We start from the raw sequence: 16,752 nt of genomic DNA, 5'->3' as shown, positions 1-16,752 counted from the left end.
TAAGACTACTTCCGGTTATATTTTCAGAATTAAATCTGTCATTTAAGAAATTGTTCTTTTCTCTCGCTAGCTATTATGTAGATAAATTATAATATAAGATTTTATCATAGAAATTGAATAAATAATGCTTTTTCTGTGTCACTCTTTTAATTAACAAGTTGCTACTCGTGAAAGGCAATTTTTACTTTAGAAACTAAGCGACTTTTTTACAAGTTTTGGTTCTCGCTAACTTGACGCGACTTGTTTGGCTTGTTTTGACTCTTCGGTTGCTGGTAGAAACACTCACGTGCTCATATAACCCAATCAAATCAGGGAGTTGTTAGACTTGAACAAATGACCAATCAGAAGTGAGGTAAAGGCGGGCACATGCGCAGCTGACATCATCGAAAACCAATGACGTGAGAAATATGTGGAGGTTGGGTGGCAGTTTTAGCCAATGAAATCGTAAACTGGAAAAGTGGGCGGGGCGTTTTCGCCCCCCGGAATTTCAGCTCTGAAACTAGCTGGAATCTGCGGCTCAGTATTCAACTGTTTCACATGAGAGAAACGCTGATATTGAGCCAAGATGGCGGCCTACATAGAGTTAGTTTCCGTTTTACTTGGGAACAAGGGGGTGGGTTTAAAACAGCATCACAGCTGATCTGGAGGTTTTCCCCCCTCAAGTTGTTTTTTGCAGAGAGGAGCTTTGCAGACAATCACTGGGGCACCTCTAATGTTTTCTTTCTTCTTATTTTAAACCCAGCGTCTTTTAAACCCAGATATTTTTTCTCTAACAGTTTTTCTATTTAAAACCCCAGCTTACTTTAATAATGACACTTCTTTTCAGAAGAAACTGCTTTTATCGCAAATTTTCACTCCACTCGCATACCATCGTGTTTTTGTCATCCACGGTGAATTTAGCCCAGGTCTGACCCACTTTTAGCGTCTTTGGCTTCACAGCATCTTCTGTTTGTGCGGTGGAGATGTTTTCGACAGGAGAGGAGGTCGATTCCCATTTGTTTACCTCACTAAAGGAGTCATACGGAGATGCAATCTCCCCAACACTGGAACTCAGTTTAACTACCATCTACACCGTCCTCTATTCTTTCCTCTTTGTTTTCGTTTACCTGCAGCTTTGGCTAATTTTGCACTACGGCCACAAGCGCTTCAGCTTCCAGAGCGTGTTTTTGTTCCTGTGTTTGCTGTGGGCAGCGCTGCGAACGACCCTTTTCTCTTTCTACTTTAAAAATGTGGTGCAGGCCAACCAGCTGCAGCCTCTGGCCTACTGGCTGCTCTACTGCTGCCCCGTCTGCCTGCAGTTCTTCACCCTCTGCTTGCTCAACCTCTACTTCACACAGGTAAGGCTGGATGACACCTTTCATTTCCAAAATCCACATATTTTTATCATTCTGTTGTGCTGTACTCTGGGGACTTGTTTTGGAGGATGGGTATGATTCTGTGGGCAAAATCTCAACAAGGAGACAAACCCATGAATTTGCTGTAAACAAATATTAGTTATTAAAACTACAGATCCTATGAGGCTTCTGGGGCTGCCTCGCAAATGGAAAATGAGAAAATGACTAACTTTCTACCCTTCCAAAAAAAAAAGAAAAAAAAAATTTAACTCCTCATGTTTGGTTAACAATATGGGGGAAAAGTCATGGCTGTCACCAGTTTTGTTACGTAGCTTATTAAATAAAATCAAAAACTGTATGTATTTTACTTAAATAGCTGGAAGAAAAACTTAGCAAAGTGTCATGTCTAATGTTTATATATATATATATATATATATATATATATATATATATATATATATATACTTTTAAATCAAGAATATATATTTTGCAATTACTATTAAAGGTTAAAGGTGCTTTTTATGGGAATGGCTGAAATAAAAAGTCAGGGTTGTGTATGAAGGTAATTTTCTTTCATTTTTCCAGAAATCAGAAATTCTGAGCTTTTACTCGACTTACTGAACTGCTTTAAACTGCGTGTATATACTGTGTCTATATGTATGTATATATATATATATAATTTTATTATTATTTTATTTATTTTTATTTTTTTCCACCATTAAATTACATTTCCACCATTAAATTACATACATTAGCAGCTTATTACTTCTCACATACGACTCTGGGCTCTGACATGTTGTGACGTCACATTGTACGTAGATACCATAGACTGCATATAAAAGATGGACGGAGCCTCCGTGACGCCACCCGTAAGTTTCTGAAGAGCTGAATTGAAGCTCATTGGGCGGTTCCCACCGTCGCCATCTTGGCAGCGTCACGCGTGTTGTCATTCCTGGAAAATCCAAAAATGGGCAAAGAGGTGGAGCCGAGAGATGGACTGTGAAGGTGGAGGTGGATGATTGACACCCATCAAACTCTGAGCTGCCTGTAGCTAAGAGCTAACCGAGCTAACCTGGAGCTAATGGTAGCTAACCAGCTAATGGAGGTAGGCGGGCTAAAGCTAAGGTGCACTGTTAGCCCGCTAAAATTCATGGTTGTGCTACACTCTCCCTTCTTTCCATGCATTTTGGATACCTGTCAATCAAAAAGACACGCCCCTAATTATTCAGAATTTCAAGATTAAACATCCAAACGGGTGAGTTAAAAAAAATTCACTCCCCTCACATTTGTCATGAAGGTAAATTTGACCTATTAATCCTAAAATGGATTTTTGTACCAGGCTTTAAACATGTTTATCTCTGCTGTGAAGTTGGTCTTTTTAACATGGGAGTCTGTGGGGATTTGCTCTGTTTTGGAGCCCCTAGTGGATGAGGGGGGAACTGCAGTTTTTTGCACTTCTGCATAGACTTCACATTGTACCGACGTAGGTTGCCGCTTGGTACATTCTCTGAAATAAATCTAATAATGGACTGGTAAATGTAAACAACCATATTCCGACTATCGTATTTCAGAAGTACACATAGACGTGTCGGCTCAGATTATTACAGTAATCTGATTACTCCCAGATATTTTGATGCTCATGTAAACGGGATCAGTGTTTCATAAAAATAGTTATCTGAAAATGTCTTTAATGTTCTAGAAAAAATTGAGTTACATGAATATCTGTAAATGAATGGATACTGAATCGAATCAGGAAATTTGTGGTGATACCCAGCCCTCATGAAGTATTCCCTCACATAAACCAGTGTAAACAGGCAAGAGATGCAGCTACTTCTCCAATCCAATCAGCATGTTTTTAAGCTGAAGTTAGTTTGTGAGCTCAACTGTATTTGCATCCCTGTGAAGTAACCCTGAACTGACATTTGTACTTGGACAACACTACAAGTTGAGCTGTGGACAGTGTTTCAACCATTGGCCTGTAGTGGAGCAAGCTCTGGATGCAGACCCCGCTCAAGTCCTGCATTAAATCCCAGCACTTTCTGCCCATTCAGGCTGGAACACTTGTCCCTGGTTGGTGTTTGAAAAGGATCCAGTCATTCAGTCACAGTTGTCAGGCACCTGTGCCTCCAAATGTCAACAGACCTGTTTGTGTGTCGTTCTGGAGCAGCTACACATGTGCTATCTGCAAGGTTGCAGCTAAATCACTGCTCCAAAGAAAAGCACAGCGGGGCATGTGTCTTTTGTGCATGTGCAATAAAAAAGGAAGGAAATTATGTTTCATTTCTGTTTAAGTGACTATTTGGTAACGCAGCTCACTGCGTCATATGACTGCTGAATTAACACCCATCAGCTGACCTTTAGATATTCATTGCATACAAACTAAACCTGCTTTGAGCAGAAGATGAAATGCTAAATTTAACTTTGCAGCAAAACTGACTCACATCCCATGTTTGGCTGTTAAATAAATGAGCTTCTTCCAAATCTCCTCATCCTCTCAATGTCTTTAAAATAGAATTTTACTTGACTGGCCAGCTCGGTCAACAAACCTCTCCTGCTTGTGCTTTTTATGTCTGGCCAGTTCAAAGCTAAAAACATATCAGATTAATGTATTTCTCCAGAGCGCAAACTGGAATCTAACTTGGAGTCTATCATTTCTTTGCTAACGGTACCCAAATTGACAATATGGATGTCGTAATAATATTCTGTCATCTTTATATGCTTCTGATTTAGGCCCTGTTTACACCGCAACATTGAGACAGTAAAACGCAAAAGTTTTGTTGTATTCTGGACTCTATTCCATGGTAACAGTTTTGGATGCAAAAAAAGGCCTGCGAAGTAAAATCTTCCAGCAAGGCAAGTCTGTCAGTGTAAACTGGAACTGGAAACTTTTGGTACAATGAAGTCATCAAGACCCTGCTTTACCAGCGAAAGCACAACAACAACAATGGCGGACCTCCGTGTCATGTTTGTGATGCTGAATCTTTAAATTTATTTGGTCTTTTAAAGTAAAACTTGTTTCTGGTAGAGTATTTATGATGTTAGCAAAGACATGTGGGTTGCATGCGCAAGATAATTAGATGTTTGCACGCAGCTCTTCTGTTGTGGTCTTCAGTTTTATAAGGATGTGGGGCACACCTGAGTGGGTCGTTGCAAAGTTTCAGCGCCCACTAGAGGCCTGGCATGGGCACTACATCGTTTCTGGTCATATTAGTGTCTTATCCAGCATGGAGAGACTTTTCAATCCGCTACTGAGTGGATAATTTTTTTTCTGTTTTACATTTAGTGTGTAAATGTTGTGTAAACAGGGCCTTAGTTTTGACCAGTAAGGATTTTGTTATTTCATTTAGTCAAGATTAATGTGCCTCTGCTTCTCTTTGAACGTCAGCAGCAGCTGGTTCCACTGCTGGTTGTGATTTGCAGTTAGAAAATGTGAAAAAGAAAATATTGGAGATGGTAAAAACATGCCTCCTTGGGAATATATTTTGAGCATTACAAAGACAGAAATGACAACATATATCATGTTTGAGCTGGCAAATAATAAAATGAGCTCTCACCAGTGTGATATTTCCACAGATTAAAGCAGTTCCTGAACAATGCTCTAGTTTTTCTTGGATGTCCACTGCAGTTTTGTTTTGGTTATTTGCTTTGTTTTGCTCTAATCGTAACCCAGACCATGGTATTGTTTAAAATGCGGTAAGGGTGGTTATATTATTGCCAGCTGTAGCAACCCTCCGAATCCTACATTGGTCGATGCCAAGAGGAAAGAGTTGAAAGAGAAGCAACAGGCTTGGGACAAGAAAAATGCTTCTGATGACACTTTAAACTAGGAGCTGCTTCTATTGGGGGCCAAGTAGGAATGGGTGAAAGTAAAAATCCTAACTCTGCATTAGGGTTGTCACTATACTAAAATTTCAAACTCAATACCGATAATAAGGATGGTGCTCGATACTTGATACTAGTTTCGATATTATAGAGGGGGAAAATTTAATTTTTTTAAATCATGGTCAGAACACCACAAAATAACAACACAATCCAAACAATACAACAAAAAATATATTAATAAATATCAGAAACGGCATTAACAATGTAAAATAAATAAATTTTTAAAAATCTCTAGTAGTTTGTGCAGAGATAGCCTTCGTACAGTCTAGAACAGTGTTCTCCGACTTATTTACATAAGAGTCTTTTTCTTCACAATACTCCAGATGAGATCAAGTAAACAATAGAACAAGCAAACTGTTTAAGATTATCTACTTTTAAAACTAGATTATTTAGTGGCTGGTTAGCTCAGTTGGCAGAACATCAGTCTCACATGTGGGAGACCAGCGTTCAAATCCCCCAGTGGACGAATATTAACACCTTCCAGTTTGGTCCTTAGACAAGACCCTTAACGCTACTGCCTAACCACTGTAAGCTGCTTTGGATAAAAGCGTCTGCTAAATGATTGTAATATAATTTAATTAAAAAACATTTAAACAGATTAGCTTTTTAAATGTTTTTGTCAGCATTAAAAGGCAATAATATCTAACGGTAAGTCAGCACGTGATCAGACAGTAACAGATTCACGCAATTCATTTTCAGGCTGGTTATGCAGCAGAAGTCTTCTTCCTCCTTCATATCCTTGTCCATCGTATTATTAGATAGGCCAAGTTCTGGAGACCCTCAAATCACTTACCATGTTAAAATCCTGTCTAGTGTTCACAGCACCAAAGTACGCACTGGTGTCACTCATACTTTCCTTTCTGAGCTTAAAGGCATAGCCAAACTATGCAGAAAGTCATTTGGAGACATTTAGCAAAAAGAGTTGATCATTTTATTTCTAAAGCACTTTAAAAACAACATAACAGCTGACCAACGTGCTGTACAATAAATTAAAATCAGGAAAAAGCATAAAAAAACCTCATAAATAAAGAACAAGGACAAAAATGAAGTGAGGTTGAAGAATAACTGAAACTATTAGAGAACAGACTCCAGGGGAAGAAGTCGAAACGGTTCATAGGCCGACTCCTGTCCAACCACGGAGTGAAAATGTAGTGACTCCCTCCTTAACTGCCATGGCTCAGCCAAATCTCAAACAACCTCAAATGGAACCAGATTTTTACCTCAGAGTCAAAACTGGCCTGTACTGAAACTCAGCTTCACACTAAACCTGCAGCTGCATCAGCTTCACCTGATGGAGGAGAGACCCCGAACTTTGACTTGCCAGCCAATCATCTTAGCACATGAAGTACAACACGTAGTGGTGAAAAGCACAGGTATGTCATCTCAACTCCATTCACCTGCTAAACTGAGGTCCTCAGGAAAAGTGCCTTGTCCCAACTATGAGGTTGACTATGACACATAGAAAAGCATGTTCTTTCTAGGAGTGGGTTACATTTTGTTTTGTTAAAAGCTTTAACGTCCAGTTGGAACAACTACTACTTCTACTGAATTACAACAGCTAGCAACATAGCCTTTCCTACCACCGTTTTGAAGCACTACGGACTTCAGATTGTTAATTTTACGCGAGTCTACAGTATGTAAGTAAGTATGTCTGCATGTAATATGTATCATATTTGATACATACAGTTTCTGAGAGCTTTTGCATCACTTTATGGTAAAAACTTTGCTCAAGACCGTGCTGTACACAATCTGATACTTGTTTTCTGCCCCTGGTGAATGCCTTTTGCACTACAATAAATGTGACATATCACACAGTGATAAACAGTAAATATATTATTTTTGTTTATTATTTTTACACCTTATTAAAGGCCCCAATAAAGACTTAAGATTAAAAAAATGAAAATGTTCTGCCCAGTAAGGGTTAATGGGACAGATGTGCACTCTTCCTAATGATTTTTTAATTTAATTTAATTTAATTTATGCCAGTTTACTTCAGCTGATGATGATGATGATTTATTTCTCTATACAAGATTTCTGTAGTTAACTGTACAGGTAAAAATAATGAATCAACCACCTGAAACTTGAAACCTGAAAAATCTTGGCATCAAAAATTGTTAATTTTGTTCCTGTCTATTTATTTATTTAATCTGCAAATGAGATATAGATTTATTTCAACAGGGCTCAAAAGCACATAGCCTGAGACCACAGTACAGCACAGTGACCCATTCCTAATAATCGCACCATGATCACAAACCATGAAAATATGTGGTTTATTGTCATTTATAACTGAATGGAATGAACCTTGAAGGCCCTGCTAGTTTCCATGGAGATGAAGGGGGTTTTATAGTGAAGCATTTACTCTTCTGTCATAGACTATATTGGGCTTTACTTTATTCTGGATCCTCATGGTGTTTCTAAGGTGAATGTGGGGCTATCCCTGGATCCTCCTGACTCTGACCATTGATTGAGGTGTCCATCTTCACCATCGGCCTTCCTGAGATATTTACCTCCATAGCATCTCTATTAAACACCTGGAAACCTGCTAAGGTTCACTTTTTACCCTCTACTGTAGCACCGTTCCTCATCAGACATTACTTTACTCATTCCTCGAATTACTTTACTAATTCCCAGGATTACATTACTGATAACCAGGTAGGTGATAACATTTTACATTTTCTACTGTGTTCCAGGTGAATTTATTCTGACACAGTAACACATATCCTGATTCTGACACTTCTGTAGTAATCTCACATGTCTAAGCTTTCTGTAGAGACCAGGAATATACATGCAGCCCTTGTAGTTGTGAGGATATACTTAATCTATTTTGGTTGTGTCATTTCGGACAGGAGGCAGAAAAAATAGGCCCTGTGAAGAAGAGGTTAATCAGCTCAGGTTCAAATTTTTGAAAAGTGTATTTAAAGGTTTATCATCAGGTTAATACAGACTGGCTTCACTGTTATTGTCATCAGCAGATGGCCTGTGCACACGAACTAAAAATATGTTTTAGCAAAGCTGTATTAATGCGTCATTAAACCAGTGTCACAAACAGGTTTGCATTAGCACTTCAGTGACAAACAGCACTGTTTACCTTTGAACTCCCTGCAAGTAATAAATGGTTGAAGGCCTGAAAGCAGATGAGCATCATGCGACTGCTGTCTGACAGGCGTGTGGAAATAGTGGTTTTCTGATGAGTCAGTCCTGACCTGTGATTTTCTTCCTCATATTTTCAACCAGTTGCTACTGAAAAATATTGTAATGATTGCTTACTTTTCTTTGAATAAAGCTCTTTCTCCTATGCAATGAAAAAACATGCATAGATTTAGAAAATATAGATGTTAAAACCCTGCATTGTATTATTGCTGAGTTGCTTCATTTGCAGGTAACAAATGACTTTGACCTACTTTTACTCTGACTAGTCATGTGGTCGGGGCTGGGTTCATGTTTTTTACCACATCTAGATGAGGGTTGTTATTAAGGCTAGGTAGCATAGCTAGGTTATGACATAATGTACTTTTTTCTGTCATTTATTCATATAAATATATAAATAAATACATTTTAATTAGTTTAATATGTTTTAAGAAATAAAAGGGGAATACATTTATTAAAATCAGAAATCAGATTTGGTTTTAATTTTAGGCCGTATCGCCCCACCCTCGTTGATATACTTTGAATATGAATTACTGTCTTTATAAAAGAGGAAACTTGTAGCACTAGACAGGAGAGAGAGGAACATCTGTTTTATTCCTGTCTGGTTTTCATGAGAGCTGAACAAACTATAGTTTGTTAAACATCTCCAGGATGTGAGTGACGTAAACCTGCTGACTCACCTTTTGTGTAAATAAACTGGACTTGTGATCCTTTTAATGTGTTTTTTTATTATCAGCAGTGTAAAAATGTATAAGAAGTAGAAATTAAATTAAATGAGATTGTTCATTTATAAATTAATCTGAATCTGAAGACCTTTATTGTCCCACCAAGGCAGGAAACGATAAAAACATACACCCTATAATACAAATATTAATCATAGTTAAGACACAGAAACCAGGTCAACCATCTACATGCAGCCTGCACTCTAACGTATCAGCTACCGTAATTTGTTGACTACAGTAATCACATTGGGGATAAACCAACTTTTAGATCTTTTTCTTTGTCTAAGGTGCTCTATAGCGCCGCCCTGAGGGGAGTAACTTAAACTCTCTGTGAAGGATATGTGTTTTATCTAGTTATCCAACCCATGTTCACCACTCTGATTAATTTGTTCCCGTTAATTACAATCAGAAATTATAAAAACAAGGATGCACCGAACAAGACCCACAAACTTAACATAGGGTAGAGACCTCAAACTCTTTTAGTCTCCGTAGTAAAAACACTGGACTGTATCTACAGTCTGGTCACACAGTGTCAGTGAGGGGGGCTGTTTGATTTAAGATGAACTCTTTGGTTTTTCCAACATTAATTAGCAGGTAGCTCTGCACCACTGCTTCAGTTTAGAGACAAACGCAAGATCATCAGAGTCATAAAAAAGGCCCACTAATGCCATATAATCTGCATATTTAAAAAGTTTAAAATAATCATACATTCTCATTTCTTTTGTGTAGACTGAAAATAAAAGTGGTGATATGACACAACCTTGTGGTGCTCCTGTATTTAAAATTACTTCCACTGAGAATTTCCATAAAATGTCAAATATAGGTGTGAAATGTAAAAATGTATAACCAGTCTAACCAGCAAATACAGTTATACATTTTTTCATAATTTTACACCTTGAAGCATGTGGTTGTGGCTTCGGTGTAGGTTCAGTCAGCAGATAATGACATGCTATGTTGGATGTTGGATCCTCCACCTTGAGGGCCGCTGTCCTGTAGGCTTTAGAAGTTTCCCATTCCAACACACCAGATTCAAATCAAATAGCTCCAACAGCTTGTTGTCAAGTTCTGCACAAAGACGCAATACTTTCAGTCAAGCATTGAAGCAGGGAAACATCTAAAACCTGCAGGACCAGGATATAAGTGTCCGTGAACTGACTGGTTGAGATTAGTTTAGAATCGTAGTATCCCAAAGAGGCAGTTTTCTCTAAAGGATAGCAATCAGCGTGTCACAGAATTAAATAATTTACTGAAATGTACGACTCCAAAAGAGAATATATATATATATATATATATATATATATATATATGTGTGTGTGTGTTTGCTCACGTATGCGACATGCAGGAATCTCCCCGAGCTCTGTTAAGTTCACACCCTTCTCCTAAAACAAACCCAGCAGTTTTCTCTGTCCTTGACTCAGCATTTGTGGTATTTCTGCCACCGTTGAGATTAAATAGAAAGGATGTGTGTGTGTTGTTTTTTTCATGCCTCTTATCTAGTTTTTCTGTTTCCTCAGGTAATGTTTAAGGCCAAAGCCAAGTATTCACCAGAGCTCACCAAATACAAGTAAGTCCTTCACTGTTTCAGAACGAACATCAGAATATTTCTGTATAACTTTACCGTCTAAGCAGCATCGTTTTTCTGTCGTCAGGGTTCCTCTGCGTTTGTTCTTCTTATGTCTCAGTATCTTTTTCCTGGTGGTGAATTTAACTTGTGCATTATTGGTGCAAGGAGCTCTGGAGCACTCTGCACTGCCAAGGTAAGCAGGAATAAAATAAATACCATTAATGTCTCATGATTCCATAATTAGCTTTTCAGAACTGTCTATTTATTGTCTGTCATCTTGAAACTTTTCTTAACACTTAAAAATCTGCTAGATCTCCAGTGCTAGCATCGCCTAGATAGTCAACAATGTCTCTGGAAGGGTAGTGTGTAGCTCTGTGGGGTAAACTGTGATGGACAGCTTACCCTTTAGGAAATCTTTTAGGCATTTATATTCCGTCTAGGAGGTTCACAATCCAGCCACAAAACGTAGTGTTTATTCAGTATGGAGCAGCCAAAGATCAACCAGTGAGCAGAAAGTTCTATGTGTGTGTGTGAAAAGAAGAAAAATAATGCTCCTCTATGGCTGGAATAAAGCCAAGAAGACGTTTCTGATGCATGGTGGCGCCACAAAGCAGCTGAGCTGGAGTTGGTTTAGTGAGGATAGCAGGTAAATAGTAGCAGGAATAACTGGAAATGAGGAAAAAGTGGAAACATGGAAATAGTTTCTGTTGTGTGTTTGTTTCCAATATTTTTTCTCCCTGAAAGCCAAGACTTGAGAGAACGAAGTGCAGATGAGAAAAGGTTTGGTCACTGTTGGTCTGTGTGTTATTTCTACAAAGTTCTGTTAGTAATAAATTCTGCTTTCTTCTTCTGGTCGGCCTTTATGCTGCTAAATCTATTCATACATTCATTTTACATCATTTTAGCCTCATAATCTGACAGCTGAGGCTGGAAACATCATGTCTGATGCTGACTGGGATTAAAACCTTCTCCTACATGCAGTTTTTATTAAACATTTAGACAGACCAAAATACCAATAAATGGCTTGGAGTTTCAAGGGTTAAAAGTTTAAACTTTTTCTTTCTTCAGTGATGGAGAGATCAGACATGCAGTCTTGGCCCGGGTCCTGATCAACGACAGTCTTTTTGTTTTGTGTGCCATATCTCTGGCCGTATGCATCTTCAAGATCGCCAAGATGTCATCTGCCAATGTTTACCTCGAGTCCAAGGTAAAAAAAAAACTAAAACAGCATCACTGCTTAATCTTTTAAAACTTGAGGTCCTCCAGTGGGAGAACTTTGAGAACACTTGGAGACTCCATCTGAGCTCTCTCTACTAAAACCTCTACTTTTGTCAGCGTTTTTTGCAGAGATAATGTTCACATATTGTACCATGATCTGACAGATTTAGAGCTACAACTGCATTATTTCAAAGGGATACTCATTCTGAAGTGTTTTTTAGGCAAGCCTGATTATCTTTTTTCATTTTCCTATGTGCCATCTTCATTTATTCTTTACCAGTAACTCATAAACTGATATTTATCTTACCAAATATCACAAATATTTCTTTTATTGACTCCAAATGTATTTGTATAGACCTTGTGGAGGAAGAGATATACTCATTTGAATATGAGGATGCAATTTTAGAGCAGAGGCCTAAAAAAATATATATTTTCTTTCTTATATAAGCAAACCTTGTCTGAAATACACAATCTGAATGGCAGCCCATGTTGGTCTAAAAGCTGTTTTATATCATTCAACAATAATGATGCCTTTACAGATGTCACATGTGCATTAACGCACCCCCATACCATCACTGATGCTGGCTTGAACTGCACTGATTAAAAAGCCAGATGTTCTGTCTCTTCTTTAGCCTGAAGGACATGTAGACTGTGATTCCAAAAGGGATTTCAAATGTGATCCATCAGTCCACATGAGCCATTATTTTTAATAAATAAACCCATCCCTAGAGGAAGCACCAGTGTTGATGGCTCTTGCTTACATTTATTTTCTTAATCTTTTTCTTGCCCAAAGGATTCACCTTTTTATGCAATCCAATTTGAGAGTAAAAAAAAAAAAACAAAGGCATTACTGATTCTCAGCTTTGTCCCAACATACAGCGGTTTCTTTAGATTCCTTGAATGTTCTAATAATTTTTGGAGGTCTTTGAAATCACCCAAATTGTGAGCACTTTTATGCTCCTATGTATAGAAAAGTTATTAGCAAGGAGAGATGTTCAATAAAAATGCTGAGATTTCGCCATATTTATGTAATTTTACTACATTTCTCTGGGATTTTCTTAAATTGTTTTAAATGCAATCTGCTCTTATTTTTGGTCTAAGTAGATAGTTTCCTTTCTTTTGTATTCCATCCGTTGAAATGTTTTGTAACTTGTTCCACATCGGGCCACCAGGGGTTGGTTGAGCTAATTTTTGTTCACTGCCTTGGAACCTTTTTAATTTTCATCTTTATCTTTATCTTCATTCAATAAATTCTTCATATATTTGGAATTTTGATGTTATTGTCCTTTACATATCAAACTATCCAATGACTATTCCATAGTTAACAGTGACATGATTTAGAGAACAACCACCTCCTTCAGGTAGAAATGGCTGCTAACAGACTAATGATGCTAACTATGGCTAAATCAGGAAGTATACGTGTATGCTTAGCACAAGCATGCTGCTGCTATTTTTGTTTGGCTTACATATGTGGCTTATATCTTATCTTTAAAATTCAAGATAATTCTGAAATGCTGCTTGTTTTAAAATGATGACTCTTCCTCCAGGGTACATCAGTGTGCCAAGCAACAGTCATAGGAGCAGTGGTGATCCTCCTCTACACATCCAGAGCCTGTTACAACCTTGTGGTGGTGGCCTTGTCCCCACAGGACAGACCCAGTCCCTTTAATTATGGATGGTACAGCGTCTCTGATCAGGTACTGTACCAAGTGTTTATAATACAAGGTGGGAAATAAGCTTTTATATAGCCAGACAGCCGGAGTGTGTGAGTGTGTGGACTAGTCATCTTAGGAGATTTGGGAGAGTAATGCTTAGTGGGGTAAAGGGCTTTGTCTGGCTATAAATAACCATGTGTATGTGTCTGTGTCTTTGTGTGTATATACTGACCTACATCAGGGCTCAGGCCTTGAGATAGACCCATTTTAAAAGGTTGTATTGTGCCCGTATATCTTAAACATTATAGATACTCATGGACATCTGACATGAGCATCATCTGACTTTACAAATGATTTCTTTATTTATTTCATTTATTTCATTTCATTCTGTTCCTTAGATATGCATCACACAGATGTACTTGTTTTGAATTATTCACTGCTTTGTTTGTTTGTTTTAATTAAAATGGCTATAACACCAACTAGAGTATAGAAACAGTGGTTTTGAATGTATGCTATAATGCAATAATCAGCTATAGTGATTCACTTTAAATGTGTATTCTGTTTAATAACCAGCAGTACTAATGTGGTTAAAATAAAAATAAAAACAGAAGAAACTACCCTGCCACATATCTCTGTTGACATTTTCTTGACAAGCTCATGGTCTTAATTGCTAGTCAGCTTTTACTATAATACCTGTTGGCCATTATATACAACATGGGTTAACATCGGCTTCACTTCTTTATATGCATAAGAATTACATCAGCGTTTTTGTATTAAATAAATCAGAAACTCCAGACAACCAGCTCCTATGCCTATAAATAAATTTAGCAGAAAACATTGATCTCTGTAAGAAAAAAAGTAGAGAATCATCAGGAGTACCTATAAGATACACACAAATAAATACACATTTTATTAAAGGCACAAATAAATTAAAATAAATAAATATCTGAGAATGATTGCCTTTTTTTGTTTGAGTTCAGTTTCTTAGATTATTGTCTTATTACACTTGAAGGTTTAACAACATTACTTGGTATATTACCCTTCTTATTCATTTACATATATATTTTTGTGTGTGTGCGCAATTAAGGCTGATGTAGAGAAGATCAGTGGCGAGGCTTACATCATTTTTGGGATCATTCTGTTCTTCTGGGAGCTGCTACCTACCAGCTTAGTCGTGGTGTTTTTCAGAGTCCAGAGACCCCACCAAAATCTGGTAAAATAAGCCAAAGTTAAGAATATGCAGGAAAATTTGACAACAGCTTAAATATAATGACCAAGTTTGAACACGTCTGTCTTTCAGGCTCCCAGGGGAATGATAAACAGCCACAGTTTCAGCTCCAGAGCTTATTTCTTTGATAATCCCAGAAGGTATGATAGTGATGATGACCTTTCCAGAAGTATAAATAGTAGGAGTGATCGAGCCAGGTGCGTACTCATAAAATCTAATATTCACTTAAAGAACATAAGAATACAAGAATGTATTTTTTTATACTTTGGTTTAAATAACTACTTAATTAATTTATGATAGATACTTTCTATTGTCCTTTTAATATCTCTTCTTAAATATTCCCTTTCTCACACTTTCAGTCTCCTCTCCACCACACCCCAGCTGGCACCTTCTAGTTGGTATGGCTCCATCCAGCGTAATGGGAGTTTAGCAGCAGGCGTAGCCTCTGCCCAGCTGCCACCACCTTCCACGGCTCCCCTCCTCTTCGCCTATGGAAATATCCAGAATCACCATCATCACCATCACAACTACTACTCCACCCCACAAAACAACAATTACCAACATCATCATCACAATAACTTCTATTCCACTCCACAGAATTATTACTGTGGATCACAGATGTATTTCTGCACCCCACAGAATTAAGCAGGGTTCATGGTAACATCTGGGCAAAATTCATTCTAAATAATTCTGTTTTTTTTTTGTTTTTTTTGTCTCTTATGTTTTTACAGCAACATCAGAACTGGCTATTTTAATAGTCTAATGTAGATCATTTGGATTACCAGTTATGCAGAAGAGAGAAGTGGGAGTCTCAGCACTAACGGCCGTTGTGCCTGCAAACTTTAAAACTTTAAAACTTTAAAACACTGTGGTTGCATTATTATATGTGAGACTGGAAAAATCAATGACCAGATAATTATTATTTCACTTAAAAAGTTAATATTTTTTCACTTACTGGAACCCTGTAGGAGTTGTCGACTGTAGCTAGCTAAAATGGGTTATCATGAAGCTGTCAGTCAGAAGTGCAGGTTTAGAGACATTACATTCATACAGCATTGCTGAATTGATTGAGTTATGTGACCATTGTAATGGAATATAATACAATCATCTAAGAAGCATTAAAAGGGTAATTCAGGCTGCTTTGGATACTGGCTAGCTAGCTGGGCATTTCATTTCAGTCATACATCTAGTTACATGACAGGAATTAGCTGGTGCTAATTTGCCAATGGCTACTGCTAAAAATTAGCTCAGTGTCAGTGCTAGCAGTTTGCATAACCTCAAACTTTCAAAAAAGGTTTACAAAATAAAATCACAAAAGTTTAATCCGTCACAGACTTTTTGTCTGAGGCAAGTTATCACTTTTGTTCAGCTAGTTGAGCTAATTCTGGTGCAACACAAAGAGAAATATGTTAAAAATAATGCTGTTAGATGCTGGCTAGCTAGCAGGACACTTCATTTTCACTTTTGCATCTAAATACATATGCCAGGAATTAGCTAGTGTTAATTTACCAACAGTTCCTCCTAACAGTTTACAGTTTAGTCTCAATTAAAGCAATTAGCGTAACTTTAAAAAAAAAATTATTTTTTTTTCCCTCCAAAATCAGGTTTCAAAATAAAATCACAAAAGTTGAATCCATCACATTCTGGTGCTACAAAAAATGCTGCTGGGCAAGAGCAGGTGGTTTTTTTTAATGCTATTCAAGATGCTGGCTAGCTAGCAGGACATTTCATATTCACTTTTACATCTATTTACACATGACAGGAATTAGCTAGTGCTAATTTGTAATTGGCTGCTAAAGCAGGGTGTGTTACCTTATATCCAGTGTTACCAGCATAATCTCAAAAAGTCCACACAATCAAACCACAAAGCTTAAACTCATTAAAGCCTTGGTAGTGTTGTGTTTTTGTAAGGTAGTTATTACTTTTAAGCTGGGGTTGGTCATTTTGCTGCCACACAAACAGGAAGATGTAAACATGCCATTAGCAAGTGTAACATTAGGCT

General features: G+C 37.6%; 1 protein-coding gene across 1 annotated transcript; it reads left to right on the top strand.

Moving 5' to 3' along the window:
- The first annotated feature begins 643 nt into the window (after positions 1-643).
- On the top strand, positions 644-15,849 carry gpr137c (G protein-coupled receptor 137c). Its single transcript, XM_041978348.1, has 8 exons — positions 644-1,337; positions 10,600-10,649; positions 10,735-10,842; positions 11,718-11,856; positions 13,415-13,564; positions 14,610-14,735; positions 14,823-14,947; positions 15,110-15,849. Exons 1-8 carry the CDS (start codon positions 963-965, stop codon positions 15,393-15,395), a joined length of 1,359 nt encoding a protein of 452 aa, XP_041834282.1. The 5' UTR covers positions 644-962; the 3' UTR covers positions 15,396-15,849.
- The last annotated feature ends 903 nt before the right edge of the window (positions 15,850-16,752 follow it).

Source organism: Melanotaenia boesemani, chromosome 24 (assembly GCF_017639745.1).
Source record: "Melanotaenia boesemani isolate fMelBoe1 chromosome 24, fMelBoe1.pri, whole genome shotgun sequence".
In the NCBI taxonomy this organism is placed as follows: domain Eukaryota; kingdom Metazoa; phylum Chordata; class Actinopteri; order Atheriniformes; family Melanotaeniidae; genus Melanotaenia; species Melanotaenia boesemani.
This window is presented reverse-complemented; position numbering and strand designations above follow the sequence as displayed.